At 41.7% G+C, this 17,913-nt stretch overlaps 1 protein-coding gene across 9 annotated transcripts in view; it reads left to right on the top strand.

The window, feature by feature from the left end:
• Positions 1 to 17,913, top strand: part of agap1 (ArfGAP with GTPase domain, ankyrin repeat and PH domain 1) — a 193,345-nt gene that overhangs the window by 160,036 nt on the left and 15,396 nt on the right. For all 9 annotated transcript variants that reach the window (XM_044187456.1, XM_044187457.1, XM_044187458.1 and 6 more), the window contains 3 exons: positions 3,389 to 3,543; positions 5,758 to 5,848; positions 6,309 to 6,531. In XM_044187456.1, coding sequence (XP_044043391.1) covers positions 3,389 to 3,543; positions 5,758 to 5,848; positions 6,309 to 6,531 — 469 coding nt within the window. The remainder of the gene's footprint in view (positions 1 to 3,388; positions 3,544 to 5,757; positions 5,849 to 6,308; positions 6,532 to 17,913) is intronic.

Below are 17,913 nucleotides of genomic sequence, written 5' to 3'. Positions count from 1 at the left end.
GTTTTGGACGCATATATGTACTGGATAAAGGAAAGCATGATGCTGTATTTCCTTTTACATTCACGAAACAACATTTCTTAGAGATATAACATCTTCACATGCTTTTGTTGAGGGTCATACCAGCAGAAACTGAGGAATCCTGGGAATTATCGCCATGCTGGAGGCCGTCCTTTGATTAAGTGATTACCTCTGTGTCCCTCCTGCCTCCCCCTCATCTCTTACCTCCTCACTGGGGCTAATTGTAAACAGAAGCTGGTTGTTGTCTGATCTGGTGTGGTGATGATACCGGCTCTCAGCCATGCCCCCACTTCACCTCCACTTCCCATCCTTTCTGTGGTCGGTAACGGTTTCCAAATGTGCCCAAGTTGTGCACAAACACACACTAACATCCCTCTGAGAACTGGCTCGATGTTGAAGCGTTTAACATGTTCATCAAACTCCAAAAAAGCTAATACGTGGATCTTGAGTTAAGATTTTGGTTTGTTTTAAGCCAAAAGTTTTAAGTCATCAGAGATGAGAGAGGTCTTAAAGGTGCTCAGTAAATTGAGTCAACTTCATGACACCTGAGCCAACAATTAATTGATGAAGAACATGAGATACAGTTAAGAGCTCTGGAAAAACCTGGTAGGATTTATTTGTCTATTCGGTACTATTGTAAGGTCAAGAAGAAACTTTCACGTTGTTTTGAGATGCGGTTGAAAGCTCGGAAATGCTTGTAAGTGAACGTTTGAGTTGAGATTATTTTGTCATGCGTTGAATTTATCATCTGTAAGTTTTGCAGATACTAGCTGGAGCAGTTTATTAATATTTATTGATAAGGATAGATAGTTTGGTACAAAGAAGGGCTGTAACTAATGAGAATTTCATAATCAATTTATACGTTGAGGGTTTTTTTTTTTTCAGATTAATCAAAAAATAGTGAAAAGTGTCACAATTTCCCAGACCAACGGTCCAAAAACCGAAAGATTAGGCTGAAACAAAGTCAATTAAACAATTAGTCGATTAACTGGAAATTAATCGACAACTTTTATGATGCTAGTTTAATCATTTTGGTTGTGAAAAACATCACCTTCTCTGGTTCCAGTTTCTCCGATGTAAGGATTTGATGCTTTTCTCTGTATTATATCATTATAAATTTAATATATTTGGGTTCTTTAACAAAACAAGACATTTGAAGACGTCATCCTGGGTTCTGGAAAATTATGATGGACTGTTTTTCAGAACATTTAATTAATTCTCAGATTAACCAAGAGATGAAATAATAGTTAGATGCAAACTTACAAAAGATTAAGCAAATCCTCATTTTTTTAGAAGCTGGAAGTAGCAAATGTTTGATATATTCACCTGATAAACAACTGAAACTATTAATTGCTTTCCAAAATTGTCGTTGATTAATTTTCTGTCGAATCACTCATCAATCGACCAATCTTTTGTCGAAAGTACTTCCCAATTCAACTGACAACATGGAGGTTGTTATATTTGGATGGAAAGGTTGCTGTTAAACTTTTCAGATACAATAGTCACTTTGGATACAACTGACAGTCGCTTTAAAAATATCTAGATTCATAAATTACATTTTTTTAAAGTCAAAAGCAACTGGCTACTCTGATTTAAAAGCCACAGATCCAGTTGCCTTTGACTTAGTATTTCAAGATATATATATATATATACATATATATATATATATATATATATATATATATATATATATATATATATATATATATATATATATATATATATATATATATACATGTATACACATATATATATATACATGTATACACATATATATACATATACATATATATACATATATATATATATACACATATATATATATATATATATATATATATATATATATATATATATATATATATATATATATATATATATATATGTATATATATATATGTATATGTGTGTGTATATATTTACTCCAGGTTCCAAAGGAATATGTTTAATGCTGTTTTCGAGTGAGCTGTACCTTTAATGTGTCAATACGCAGACACATTTTCAGACCTTCTACAGCGGCTTTAAAGAAGCTGAGGACCTTGAATCTCTTCTACAGTCATATACAAACACACACATGCACACACACACTCAGTCTAATTGACTCTTGATTGTCCCATTAACCTCTGAGGGGGTTCTGGGTAATAGATCCATATGTCCCCCCTCCAGCAGGCCCTGATTGTAATGACTGACCTCTCCCACAGACATGTTAGCAGTGGAGAGGGCAGGACGATTCGTGGCCCTTCGGGGGGGGAGGACAGGGCCCCGTAATTTGGGTGACATCCTGGCTTCAGGGGGCGGGGTCACGTAGGTCACCAGTGGTAGGTTCAGGAGAACAGGTGTCCCTCGGTCAGAGCTTTATGTCAATGAAAAGACATGTTTCTGCCAAATGTCACACTTACATACCAGAACATGCGTGGACAGAGCTGCTTGTGTACTTCTGTTTCTCTGCAGGGAGACTCTTTTAGTTTGATTATTAGATGCCAATATGTCGGATTGGCATAGTTTGAATGTAACTTGAAACGTTTTTAATTTAAAAGAACTGTTTTGGCGCAGACCTCAAGTTCTCTTGGAGCTTGTTTCAGATATGTGGAGCATAAAAACTGAATGCTGCTTCTCCGTAGTTAGTTTGGACTCTGGGGGGGCAATAAGCAGACCTGATCCAGACCAGCGGAGAGGTCTGGAAAGTTCATAACGTAACAGCAGATCAGAAATAAACCATTCAGTGTTTTATAAACCAACAGTAGTATTTTAAATTCTTTAACACAAAAGAAGCGAACAGAAGAAGAGAACTGAGTCTTGACATGTTCTTCAGGTGATATTATGTGATTATTAAGACACTAAGATTCGGTGTGTGGTCTTTGATATTACACCGACTTTTAATTGTTCTTCTTTGGCAACACTATTATCTTTATTTACCTGAAAGAAATTTTGGGACATCAAGGGAGGCAGAGGGCGAGGAAGACGTATTTAAGAAAAGGGTGATTCCACTAGCACTTAGAGATGGTTAGGTTTCACAACATCAGAACAGAAAACAATCAACACATCTGCCACCTGAAGATAAGACCTTTAATGTCGGGGTGAAGACGAAAGCTCCAGCACAAACATCTCTGTTGGAGTCATTTCCTGTTCTAGTCTTACAAATAGAAAAGCCAGAGGTGGAAGGACATTACAAACACCATAACCCCTGTAGAAAACACAGTTTGTCATAATTAAAGTAGCTAGTTGTCTTGAAGAGTCCTTAAGCGAAGACACTGATCTCCTCTTCTGTCTCTGGAAAAGAGCATAAACCAAATGGCCGAGGTGAAATGTGGCTGAATGTTTTGTTTCGGGTTCTAAATCTTGGCTCTCCTGTCTGTTTTCTCTCCAACAGAACAAGAGGAGAACTTTGAGTTCACCATAGTGTCGCTGACGGGGCAGACGTGGCATTTCGAGGCCACTTCGTACGAAGAGCGAGATGCCTGGGTGCAGGTCATCGAGAGCCAGATCCTGGCCTGCCTGCAGTCCTGCGAGAGCAGCAAGAACAAGGTGAACAACACAAACCACCACCAAACTCTGCGAAACCTCGAGTTTCTTCACACGAGTCTGCTCTGCGGTTCCCAACAGTCCTGAAACCTCTAAAGTACCATTTTTGAAATAACTGAGACGGATAAAAACACCTTTCAATCAAATTCAGCCCGACTGTGAAAGTTAACCTCGCGAGTAGTAGTTTGACAAAAAAGTCAAAGGTCCACTTACTAGCGTTTTCCGCGGGTTTCAGCAGCATCTAATGGTCTTCATCAGCGAATGGAGCTGTTGGCTTAGTTGTCATGGAGTCAGCGCTGTTAAAACATGAGCAGAAAAGTTCAGTCTCGACCTCGAGAACAGTATTTTGACAAAAACATCCAAACCCAAGGTCCACTTGTTAGCTATTCGCTGTTTCTGGAGCTTTCACCCCTGTGTCATAGTCTTCATCAGCAAATGGAGTTGTTGGCTTAGTTGTCATTGCCACCTAAAACGTGAGTGATTTGACAAAAACTACTAACTCAAGGTCCCCTTACTACATGAGGCGTTTTTCAGAGCTTTTAATTGCATCTCACTGCCTTCATCGTGAAATTAAGTTTTTAGCCGAAAACGGACGAGAGGTCCTAAAAATTGCGGTTTGACAACAGAGACATCAACTCCTTTGGGTGATGAAGACCGTGAGATGAGGTTGAAAGCAAAATCGTCAGACTCATATTCTAAAATAATATTTAATTCCTCCCGAATGAAATGTTTTGTGGCGAAGATGCTCATTATTCATAGTAAAAATAAATATATACATAGTATAGATGTATACTGTCTATGCTAATATAGTAAATTAAATAAAGAAAAATATATATACATGTAGAACAAATGGATTATTTCTTCTTATAATCCATAAAAATACGTACAGGAAGGTTCATGAATGTTACAAATTACAATAATAGAAATGTGGAGTATGAATGTAAGAAAATGACGCTGTGCATCGCACTGCAAGCCTCAGATACTGTTACTGTTACCTGCTTACACACAAACACGCTTCCATTCACATAATTACAAAATAGCAATTACTGTGCCTCAGCTTCGACCTCAGCGCTGCCATTTTCCTCCTGCACATGCAGCGGGCGGCTCGGCTCTCAGTCGAGGCCCGATGTGTTTATGCCTCAGGCTCTCGGCCTTTTATTGCCCCCCGTCCCACCACCCAAAACACCGTCCACCCCTCCCTCCCCCATCCCATTTGTTTGCTGTGTTATTCCTTCATTTCGTTTTAGCCTGAAACAGCAGCGACGTCGGCGAGACTCACATCTGTTCAGCGTCTGCACTCACCTGTGTGTGTGTGTGTGCGTGTGTGTGAGTCTGCATGCGTTAACTGCAAAACTATACAAGTTTGATCTCAAACAATCTTTAATGATTTCAGATTTGAGAGAGTGCAGGAAAAGGTTTGGAAGAGCAGAAGACATTTGGGAAGCGGCCCGACCGAAATCACGACTGAAATCTGTGTTTTAGGTTTTGTTGCCTGTTAGAGTCAAAGCTGGTTATCGGATTAATTTACTATTTAGGGCCACAACTAACAACTATTTTCATCTTTGATTAATCTACAAATTTATTTCCTCACTTAAATGAATCATCGTTTAGTCTATAAAATGTCAGAAAATACTGAAACGTGCTCGTTTTATTTTCTTTTTTACATTCAGGTTAATATCATCAAAGACAAAGAAAAACGGCAAATATTCGCCTTTGAGAAGCTGGAACTAAAATATTTTTGGCATTTTTGCTTAAAAAACGTAATTCACTTTAACGATTATTAGATTATCAGATTTTCTGTCAGTGAACTAACGGATTATTTGACATGTTTTAGCTCTATGACAACACTGATAATCATTTATCAATCAAAAACACCAAACATTCTCTGGTTTCAGCTTGTCGAATCTGAGGATTTGCTGCTTTTCTCTGTTTAACTTCATCCTTTTTATAGTTTATAGTCTGATTTTAGTCAACATAACCTCTGAACTTTTTAGTCTCATCTTCATCGTCAAAGAAAACCATGAACATATTAGTGTAGCTTCTCTGTCAACACTACACACACTCACTCTTTGTATCATTATGTTTAGACAAAACCAGACATGTGAAGGCATCGCCTTGAACTCCACACCTTCTCTGCCCACATTGAGACGGCAGCTTCCTGTGGATGGAAGTCCAAAACACATCAGTGTGACCTGAGTTTGTGTTTTGTTCTTTCAGTCTCGTCTGACCAGCCAGACGGAGGCCATGGCTCTGCAGTCGATCAGAAGCATTCGAGGAAACGACCGCTGTGCCGACTGTGAAGCACAGAGTGAGTCCCAAACACCACCGATGCGAAGGAGTTTATAACTTATCATGCAGTTACCTGCGACTCCAGCTCAGGACGTCACCCAAAATGAAAAGACATGGTCTCTTAGTCCAGAGAAACTGCGTAATTAATCCGCACGCCTTCGTAAAATATTTGGTTGTAGTTGAGTCTTGGTGACGTAGTGACTACTCACAGTGATAGTTGTAGCTAACACGCTAAATTGAAGGTGGGAAATAAAGCTCTCGTTAGCTCGGTTGCTAACAGGACGGTAACTTCACGCAGCTTCTGCGATAGCTTCATAGCTTAACGTGTATGAGATAGCAGAGAATTTGACAGCTTTGTATGAAGTCTGTGTGTTCAAGCTAACACATGATGCAATTAAATTATATTATCTCTGTTTGTTTTTTTTATATTGTACTATAACTTCTAACAAATGTGTTTGTCTCCCTCTCCGCTCATCCAGACCCGGACTGGGCGAGTCTGAACCTCGGGGCCCTGATCTGCATCGAGTGCTCGGGCATCCACAGGAACCTGGGCACCCACCTGTCCAGGGTCCGCTCTCTGGACCTGGACGAGTGGCCGCTGGAGCTCATCAAGGTCATGTCGGCCATCGGCAACGAGCTCGCCAACAGCGTGTGGGAGGCCAACGCCCAGGGGCGCCTCAAACCTGGACCGGACGCCAGCAGGTAGGAAACACACACCCGGGACTTTTCTGTTTGAACTGGAAAACTTTATGAGTCTTGGGAAAAGAGTTTAGTTTCACTGTGAGGTTGGAGTAGTGTAAAGAGAGTAGGAATGTCACTAGTGACAAATGATGCAGGTGAACTGAACTACAGTCTGTGTCTGTCTGGGTGTGTTCACATGAAAATGAAAAATGACCTTTGACGATTATCAAAGAAGCTGCCAATTAATTTTCTGTCAATCAACTAATCGTTTCAGCTGTACTCGTATAAACTGTTGAGTAGTTAAAGCATCATATTTTAGAAGCTCTTCATATGTTTTGTGCAAAGATTTAAATGTGTAAAGTAACTAAAGCTGTCAGATAAATGTAGCGAAGTAAAAAGCGGAAAAAAGTGGCATGACAAGAAAAGACTGGAGTAAAGTACAAGTACCTCAAATATGTACTGAAGTATAATACTTGGTGTGTGTGTGTCTCAGTGCAGTGCTGGCAGCTACAGATGGGGGGCAGCGTATCGGTGTTACAGACCAGGGTTCATGCTGGATGTGTTGGATATTGACAGAAATGCCCTGTGTGTGTGTGTGTGTGTGTGTGTGTGTTGTGGACTACAGGGGATAGTAACAAATCAGTGAACTTTAGCGTGACGTTGGTGTTGATCAGTGTGTGTTAATGTGTGTGCGCGTGTGTGTGGTGTGTAATTATCGGCCGTTGCAGCTTTAGGAAGCCAGCAGCCATCATAACAAATTAGAGCTGACTGCCATCCGCATAAAGATCGACTTCCCGTCCTCCCCCCTCCACTCACCCCCCAAACGCTCATTAGTCAACAGAAGCACCTTATAATTACTCCCCACATGACCCCCCCACACACACACACACACACAAACACAGTGTGTACAGATATGCTCACAAACACATACACATCAGTAACATATACTACGTGTTCATATTCATGTAACTTCAAGTACAGCTCTACAAATCGTTTCCCCTAGCTGGATCAGATTTAAATATCTAAAAAATATAAAACACAATTCTGTCCCTGCTTAGATATAAAACTACTAAATAACATTTCATGCTCCAACATTTTCAGGTTCAAGTGTGCGACATCACTAAAGGTGTGTTCAGAAAGGATTTCAGTGTCTGTGTGAATGTGTTCAATGTCAGTGCAAAGATGTTGGTGGACGTATTTATTCTGGGTGTCAAGGAATTAGCTCTTACTCTGTGAATTTACAGAGATGAGAAGAAATAAGAGAGAGGAGTCTGGAGTAAAATAAAAGAAAGATGATGCTAATGCCTGTACATTCGGTGCATAAGCTGTTTGTGCTAACAACACGCGGCGAAAATACCTTTCTTGTCTGTACGTAACTGTCATGACTGTGCGTTTAAAGTGCACGTTGTTCGTTCTGGCGCATTGAGCTGTTCAGGTGGCACGTGACAAAACACGAGTATAACAGTAACTGATAAAGGCAAAGTAAACACGTAAAACACAGTATAAATGCAAAAAAAACCCCTCATCCGTTCACACTTTCATCCAGCCACACTGACTCACTGACGCTGAACACACACACACACACACACACACACACACACACACACACACACACACACTGCGAGCGATCTTTGAGTATTGACGTGCCATTAGCCCTCCTCCGTCAGAGCACTAATGCTTTTATTGTTGCTCATGTTCCTATTTATTTATGAATCTGAAGCATGTTTCCCCCTGAAGAGATTAGAGAAGGAGGTCAATATTATCTCAATTAACCCGCAACGCTCCACTGCAGCTCCATCTCTCTCCCCCTCCCTCTCCGTCCTGTCGATAGTATTTATCAGTCCATTCCTTAAGTGGCTCGCTGTTTGTCGTTTCCCCTCCATGAATCCCTCCTTTCTGTTTCTTCCATCATTTCTCTGCTTCTCGTTCTGCCTCTGTCGTCTTTTCTTTCCAGCCATTTCTCTTTTTCTTTTTCTTTACCTCCCTCCAACTGTCTGCAGGTATGTTTCCATCCAGTTGTTTTCATGCACATTTTCAATTTAGGTTTCAAAACAAAAACCCGAGTGGAAACGACAGGCATTCAAAAAAAAAGAAAAGATGTGATGAACGCTGAAACAAACACCTTTACGTTACGAGGCATTGTGGGTAATATCCCCACTTTGAGTCCAGAACATATGGAGTTGCGTTACGCGTTATCTTATTTTGTGAATTATTGGAGTCATTCATAAGAACAAAAGCCGTAAGATGCAGGGGAACGAACAGGAACATGAAAAAGTCTTATTTTGCAGATTTAGTGGTAAAGATTGTGCCGGTCATCTCGTCACCTCGTAGATTGGCTGAACTCAAAAACGTTATTTTTCCTTTAAGAAGCAGGAAAGGCTGAATATTAGCATGCAGAGCTTGCAACATGTACAACATGTACAGTTTTGTCTCAGATTCTTTTCCCATTTTGCATCATAATTTTGGTTTGGACCCGATGTGCTACAGATTAAACGTCCTGCTGCTCCATTAATGATGTAATCTCGTCACATCCTCTTGAATTCAAATTAAATTTTCTGGAATTTCAGAAATTTGCTTGAAACTTGTCTTTCATCTGAACCGCTCTGTGCATCTCACACGCACTGTGAGAGGAAGGCGTGGAGGTTTTATGACAGCTTTATGGAGTGCCAGTGACGGTCTATGAAATGATATGTAGAAGCTGTGTCACTGAGGTTACATTCACTCATTCACTCGTCGCTCCTCTTAAATTACAAATCAACCTGAGCGACGTCAACAAGCGCTAAAAACATATAAGGATTAAATACATTTAAATACATCGACCTGCTGATATATAGTGACCTACAGACAGTTACCAATATTATTATGTGAGATTTTTGTTGACATTTAAATGTTTTTTAAACTGCTGTTGTTAAAATAATGTGAATCTGAAGTAAATGTTTGGTACAGTAATGTTATTTAACCACAAATGTCATCGCTTCCGCTTCTTAACATTAAAATGCATTTATTATGAAGCACATGCAGGAAGTAATGGCGTAGTATGAAGCAAAACGTGAAACTACTAAATGTGGATCACTTACGTCTGGCCAACACCGATCCAACAGATCGATCTGTGTATCCCTGGTTTCTTCTTCTACTGATTATTTCTAACAACAATCAAAACACGCACAATTTCCTGTACACAAGGAAAGTGCTGTCTGACAGTCTGACAGTTCAGAACAGACAAAGCTTTTGTTAACTTCATATAGGCTGAGTCACTGTGTTGGATGAATCAGCAATAGAGAGTGAAATGAAAGGGAAATGGTACGTATATTAGTTTCTAGATCAAGAACTTATTAGAAAAAAAAGTCTGATAAAAGAAACAATAATAAAGAAATAATGTAGTTCAAATAATCTTAAACAAACATGAGTTACAGGGGAAACTTGTGGAGTCACGTCATATTCAGAGGCAGAAATAATATATACCAGTACATATACAATCGTACAGGAAGATCTTATTTTCTACATGTTCATTTGAGGGAAATGCATTTACTTCAATGATTTAGCGGTTTAAATTTCTCTCGATCATACATCACAAGTTGTATTCATTTATATCACTTTAAATATCCAAAAATCAAGCCCTTATTTGCACAGATAATTTTTAACCGTAAATTTCGGACAGTGTCACAACTCCTCCACATCCAAGTGGCTGAAAAGAGCAGTGACAGGAACCGGCGTAAAAGAGGGAAGAGAAGAGGCTGAGGTATGGGAAAAGGCCGGCAAAGGCTTTGTCCAGGCAGCAGGAGGGATGGGAGTGGGAGGCAGAGAGAGAGGGGAGCTTGGGGGGGAGGCTGATGGATGGAAAAATGCCTTCCCCTCGTGGTCTCTCAAGTGAGTAATAGAGGCCGAAATTTCATTTTGCAAGTGGCTGATTTAATGATCCAAAGGGTAATTAATGGCCTGATTATCTTAATGTTAAATATGGCCAGCAGCAATTACGCTGACCTCCTGTCTGTCAAGGTCTGGCCCCCCACCCCGCCTCCCAATTAGGTCCTGTTTGGAGGTTCAGGAGGGGGGGTGGAGAGAGGGATAGATGGAGGGAGGGAGGAAGAGAAGGAGGGGGGAGTACTGGAAGAATAAGAGGAAAAGAAAGATGATAGGAGGAAGAGGGAGATGGAGAGAAGAAGGGGAGAACGAGGGAGGAGGAGGGCAGGGAATTGGACGGATGGAAGGAAGGAAAACAGAAGATGAAGGTGTGAAGAAAGCAAGAAAAGGGGGAGGAATAGATGGAAAAGAACATTTAGGGACCGCAAAAAAGGAAGGGAATGAAAGAAATGGATAAAAGACAGGAAGAGGAGGCAGAAATTTGAAGGAATGGGTGTGAAGAAAGGAAGGGGAAAGAAAGCAAGACTGGGAGGAGGATGGACGGATAGAGCCAGGAGGAGGAGGTGTAGGGAGGGAAGGAGGTGCATTAGTATGGCCATCAGTATTAAACACCTCCATTTCTTTCTCTCCTCCACCCTCCTCTCCTCCCCTGTCGACTTCCCAGTCGGACCGTAGGGAGGAATTATGTTCGGAGCGATCACACCTCGCCTCCACGGCGCCGCCCCCGTCCAATGAGATATGTGACAGGGCCGAGCCCCGCCATCTCCAACTGTTGTCATCATCTCTTTATCTTCCCTTTTCCCTCTCGTTTCACTCCCCCGTTCATCCTCCTCCCCGTACGTCTGCCCACAGCGACGGCCGGTCCAGGTCTCATTAACATCAGCGAGTCTCAGAGAGGATGAGGAGGGGATACTGTCGGTGCTAATCGTTTTAGGGCTGGAGCTCATTGCTGCAAATACAACGTCTTGCCGCGCCCGTTCAGCACCACGATGCTTCATTATGAAGTGAGATACTTGTTGACATGCGTCCCTTGCAGTGGTGAAGACAGGGGACAGCAAGAGCAGGGACCAAGCTCTGAAGCTTGGAGGGTGGTTACAGTGTGGATGAACACCAACCGTGCCAGCTCTGCTGCGCCAGAGGGATCCTGTTAGAAGTATTTTTTCTCCCTGGTACAAACCACAAAAAGACTCAGCCATCCTCTAAACGTTCCCATTAACCTCTGGCTGCCTGCGGTCAGCCGTCATCACCTCAGCTGGCATGGTCACCCGGTGCCGCGCCCCAGCTGATGCCACCGCTGAAGGGGCTGCTAAGTTTGGGCATGCTGCCTGTTGTGGAGCACCCACAGGGGCTCAGCGGCTCGGCCAGCACTGCTGCAGCACCCTTGGTCCTTAGTTCTTGGCGCCGCAGCTCATTGTTTTAATTATCTGTCGAGTGGTGCATCAACACCAGCACCCAAGGCCTGCTCGGGCTCTGTTTGACGCAGCCTGTTAGCAGGCCTGAGCAGACAGCAAGTGACAGCGCTACTAATCAGGCCTCCTGGCCACTGGACTGGGGAGGTGGTTGGCGGCCATGCGCCTCCATCCCCTGGGCCTCCTGTGTCCTTGTACTCCCACCCTTCCCTCATGCCAACTACTGACCTTTGTCAGTCTGTCGTAGAGGGTCAGCATCTTTGCCTGTTTGTGTATACACACTCATCTCATCTCAGTCTTTGTTCACGGTTTCGCTGTATTATTATTCTCTGCTTGGATGGAGATTATGGACCAAAAACTATCCAGTTTTGCCAAAAACAGCTAATACTTGTGATATAGAAAACCTGGAAAAGTAATGGAATTTGACAGAAGAAATGGAAAAGTTTAGGGAAATTATATAGATATGCTGTTATTGAAGTTTTTTTTTTCCCAACCAGTGATTATTTACAGCTTTAATACTGGCAAGTAAAGTAACAAGTACCAAGAAAACAAGTTTTGCTGAATATATTACTGCCTGTCTACAGTTGTAGATCGCCACATGTATATTTAAGATAGACAAAATGCAGCTTTTAGCCTCAGTCCATATCATCGCTCACATCTCAATTGAAATAGATCTGGTGCTCATTGACGGCTGTTTACCCCAGAGGCCAATCAGCACTGGAAGGCAGAATTGAGAAAAATGGCAACAGAAAAAGTGACACAAAAATGGCAACAAGCATGAATGAGATCGACATAGTTTTACAGGTTTTTGTGAGTCGACTTACAGAAATAACGACATATTTCTTTAATTGACATGGCAAACGTTAACCTCTCTGGGAACAACTGCAATGTCTGTGTCCGTCCACTCAAAATGACGTCAACAGGATCAATACGTCACTACTGATTTGTTAGCGCACAATAATCCGTCTTCCCAAACAGAAATCAGCAAACAATTCAGTTTGATTATCAGGCTACATTTTCACCTAGATCCTAAAAAATTTAATATCTAGCGTTGTCACAGAAAAACCCTGTCAGTACAAAATTTAATCTGGCAGAGGTGATGACCTTCGCAGGAATCTTCACGTTGGGGTCGATGTGCAGCGTGAACAATAGGAGGAGGTAGAGATGTGTAGGCACTGGGGCACCACACCTTAATTAGACAGCAGAAAAATGAGCAGGAATCAGGGCGGCTAAAGGATGAGCACGCAGGGCTACGTATCGCCGCCTCACCACCACACACTTAACAGCGGGCCCCACATGACGAATGCTTGGCCAGTAATAATTCAGCAGCAGGTCTGTCGGCGCTGGGAGCCAGAAGAGGGGAAAGAATAAGGGCCCTTTATGGGAACAGATTAGTCTTGTTCCCCCCTAAGAAAAGGCCAGCGCTAACAGATTTAAAATTAGATCGGGGGCTTTTAATCTGGGCCGGGGTGCAGGTGCTGCGGCTGCCCCGACATGGCAGCGGGATTGGGCTCAGGGGACCAGATGGGGCGACCAGGGGAAGGAGGCGGGCAAGGGGCCCACATCACAAGATAATTGCCCCCCAGGGTCAGAGGCAACGGTGGGGGAAGGAGGGGGCATCCCATCCTCTCACCCCATAAAACCCAAACTCATATCAGTCACACACACACACACACACACACACACACACACACACACACACACACGCCTCCCCTCCTGATTCTGTGATCATAACACAGATTGGACTGGTGTGATTTGAGATGGACACATGCCACATCAGAGGCCTCGTCTGCTGCAGATCAGGGAGGAAATGTCGTTAGTAACAGATAGTCATACAGAGGATTTAAAGTCATCGTTATTAATTACAGCCGGTCAGTGATGCACACACGGTTATATTTAGCCTCCCTAAAGTACCTTTTATATGTATTTGTATTCATACATATCCAACAACAACACATTTTTCAGACATACCTACTTCATTAAGTTTTCATCAATATTTGAATCAGTATATGTTATGTCACGTTAGGCTAATTAGGCTTGGGTTAGGTTAAAGAGTAATTTAATAAAACTATATATATATGAAAGTGGATCATGTGGCCTTGTTGCTATAAAGTCAGTAAAACATTTGATCACAAGCCTTTAAGGATAAATCTAGACCCAATGTTATGACAACTTGGATCTTATTTTTGTAGTTTTGGACACAATTTATATCAGTTATGATAATATTGTAAGTAATGTTTGAGATCTAGGAACATGGCGACATTACTAAAAAGGACAAAGGATTGGCGTGTGCTGTTGGGGTTTTTTACCAAGATTAGGAAGTGTATCTTTAAGCCTTAGTATCCTCAAATTTAACAAGGATTGTTGAGATCAAGACATAATTGTGAATTATCTGATACAGATGTACAACATAAACTAATTAACATTAACCTTGGATTTGCTTTTTAAAAGCACTGATAAATTATCTAACACGTAATTTAAGGTCAGAATAAATACTGGTAGAAGTAAAAATAAGTATAGAGCCAAACTTTTTGCGTAAAAATGTATGATTTTTGCATTTCAAGAGAGGAGCTGGATTACTTAAAAACTTGTGAACCTTAAAGGATAATTCATTTCATTTCATTATAACTTGGGTCTTTTGTAGTTTTGTCCATCGTTCCTATCAGTAATAAAAGCGTTTTGCTCACTGAGTTAATAGCCGAGATCTGTGAACACGCTGAAAAGAAGTCTGACGGGTCAAGAAACAATTTATTTTGAAGGAGTACACCTGACATGTCGGTATTAATTCCTCATTATGCAGGAAAACTCTGCCATTATGTTTTTCTAAACTGTGGTTGATGTTTGCAACAGACAGTTTGGGTAATAATTTTACGGTTTCTCACGTTTCCAACCTCTCTGACCCGTCTGCTCGTGTTTTCTTGACTCGTCGTGCCTCCTTGTTCGCAGATCTCAGCTCCTGGAGAGTACAATGTCACTATTAATGATAGAAATGATGGCTGAAACTACCAAAATAATGCCACATTCGGGCCGTTATTACGAGCAGCAAATGGGGCTAAACCATTCATCTCAGCCAAGTCCAAGATAATTTATAACAATAAAAGAACTACAGAAATGTCAACTTCACCAGCATATGACCCAAGTTGTAATAAAGCAGAGCTAAGGTTTGTGGTCAGGGTTTTATTGATCTGGTTGAGTCCACACAATCCTTAATGTCTCAAAACAAATGGCATCATTTTTTGTGTAAATAACAATGAATTTCCCATGAGATCTGGCTTGTACTGTATGCGTTTGTCTGCGTGGGATGATGTGCACGCATGTGCTTGTGTCTACTCATGTGTATATCCGTGTGTGTGTGTGTGTGTGTGTTTTGCTGGCTGTGATCCAGTGTGTGCAGATCGAGCCGAGCTCCGTTTCATCTGCGTCGGTTAACTAGCTGATCCCGCCCGCCATCATCTCTCCGCCATTATCTACAGCCCCTGCTGATATGAGCCGGCCCCACGGCCTGCATTTTAAACAGCACACGCACACACATACTGTAGGAAGAGCCTCCTGACAGGCAGGGCCAGTGCAAACGTAGAAAAATAATTGGCCCCTACATTCTAATTCATCTGTAAAAGGGAGGCCTTGATTAAATTAGTCCTAATAGACATTATTTTGTACATGACTGCCTCGCCGCTGCCCGTAACCGCGTCCCCCAACTCTCCTAACAAGCCCTCCAATTTACTATTGACATTAAGCCGGCTGACACGAGCCAATCACAGGGCCATTCATCGTTTGTCATCACAGCGAGGTTATGCTAATGCGGGCTAAAAGCACAAACTAAATGCACATTCTTTATGCCTGAGTCATCAGATTAACCTCGCCGTCCTCTCCCCCCCTCCCTTCCCTTATTTTAATAATGAAGAAATAAATAACGCTCTCCACGTGCGTGACTCTGTCCGTCCTCTCCCGCTCGCTGGCCTCGCTCAGCTCCTGCCCGCCGTAAGCCAGCGGGGGCCGGCTCCCGGAGCAGGAATGAATCTGTACGCCGATGGTAAGAGTCACCCCCCTCACCTCCTCCTCACCCGCACCCTTTGGCTAATTGGCTCAGTCGGCAAATTGCTCATACAATAAAGAAAAAGGAGAAAGGGGGTGGAAAAACTCGACGACAGAGTTCTCCTCATGTTTGTCAGTAATGTGTTTGGATTGAATGGGTTCACTGCGAGCCGCGGCCGGCTGGTAAACATTTAAAACCTTCAGCCACAGAGAGACGCTTCACTTAAGAAACATTGTTTTTGGCAACATTGAATTTGTGAATTCTGCTAATTCACCCAGCGTGTTTACAGCTTTGAAATGAGCTGAGAAGGAAACGGTTTGTCTCTTGTCTCTGCGACGTTTACGTCACTCCTTCGCCCCCCAAATGTATTTAATGCTACAGAAATGAGAGTACAGCCTTGAAAAGATGAATGTGTACATTCAAAGAAAGAGGCGGATGTTTGTTTAAAAGTTAATGTAGTGAAAAGAGGAAGCAAACGATGTCATTTTCTTGCAGATTTTAAGAAAAATACTTTGTGTTGTTTAGGTTTGGTTTATTGACAACATTCATATAATATATCAGACTTTATCAGGGATAGAACAATAAAATCCTGGACTTATTGCCATCGTTGTCCCTGGTGCCAGAACAATGAAGGGGCATTTAACAGGACCTGTGTGTGATTACAATACAAATAAAACCCAACAATATTCTCAGTTTACAGCAGTAAATGTACGTACGGAGAGCAAACAGGACTTTAGCCAACGCGAGACAAACAACTCCCTAATATTCTTTGCAACTGACAAGCCAGCAAACACAAACTAAAACCATAAAAACCATAACCGGTATATTGATAACAGGCTCACAGTGTAAGAGTAAAGATTTAAAATTGAATGAATTCATCAGTACTATCTTCTATTAACAGTTGTATTAATATATGCATATATATTTAAAAAAAAATATGGATTTATCGAACGATTAGTCAATTAATCGATTAGCAACTGACTTTTGATAGTCGATTAATTGTTAAAGTCATTTATGAAGCAAACACACCAACAGTTTCTGTTTCCAGCTTCTCCAATGTGACGATTTGTTGTTTTTCTCTGTTTTATATCATTGTAAATTTAATATTTTTGGGTTTTGGACTGTTGGTCTGACAAAATGAGACATTTGAAGACGTAAACTTGGACTCTGACGATGAATCCATCCATCAACTCAATGTATTATTTTACCATGCCATTTTCTGCAAACTTTAACACAAAATTGGGGTTGCTTCATGAAAACGGGGAAATACTTCTCCTCAGACTGTATTTTAGCCTTTTAGCACTTTTTAAAACTTTTGCGGACTGGCAGCTCTGTGAAAACTCACATGAATATAAACATGTGATCTATTTATCAACTCGTCTTTTCAGTAATAGTGGTAATTTTCAAAAATCAAGTCTCATTATAAAAAGGATCAAGGTACACAAGTGTAAGACTGAAACCAGACTTTTGATTAAGCATAGTTTTAACACTTGCTGATTAAATTGACACATTTTTGTTCACTGATAATCCAAAAACTGCCTGGTTTTCATGCAGTAACAGTTTCTACAATCTGTGGTACCATAAAATCTCACATGTGTATGTTTTAAATCCAGTTCCTCATCAATCTGGGCCTTTGTCATCTTCACTTTCCTGTTGGAGCGTTGGTCAGGAGAAACCCTGCTACTGCATTAACCCCCCTCCCCCCCGTAGTCCACTCATCTGCATCCAGCTAATCTAGTAGGAAATGTCAATGGCTTCCTCGGCCACAAGGCCTGAGCTGTCAGGGTCGGCACTGCTGCTTCCTCTTTCAGATCCGTGACAGCAGGACCCCGAAAGAGCCTTTGCTAATTCATTCACCTGGTGGCTGCGTGTGACTGCTGATATTCTCCCATGCTGTAGTCTTTCTAACATCGTGGTATGGTTTTAAAGAGGTGCGCAGGAATTTTAACAAGAACCTATGAAGAACTTTACCTGCGTTTTAACCAGAGAAACCAAGGGACTGAATTTAGTTCCTGGTGCCAAAACAGTCCTTGATCCCGGGGGTAGTACTTTCTGATGGTTCAGGAACTAATAGGGCCGAGTTTGCAGTGCTGAACA

This window comes from Siniperca chuatsi, linkage group LG24 (assembly GCF_020085105.1).
Source record: "Siniperca chuatsi isolate FFG_IHB_CAS linkage group LG24, ASM2008510v1, whole genome shotgun sequence".
NCBI classification, from domain to species: Eukaryota; Metazoa; Chordata; class Actinopteri; order Centrarchiformes; family Sinipercidae; genus Siniperca; species Siniperca chuatsi.
This window is presented reverse-complemented; position numbering and strand designations above follow the sequence as displayed.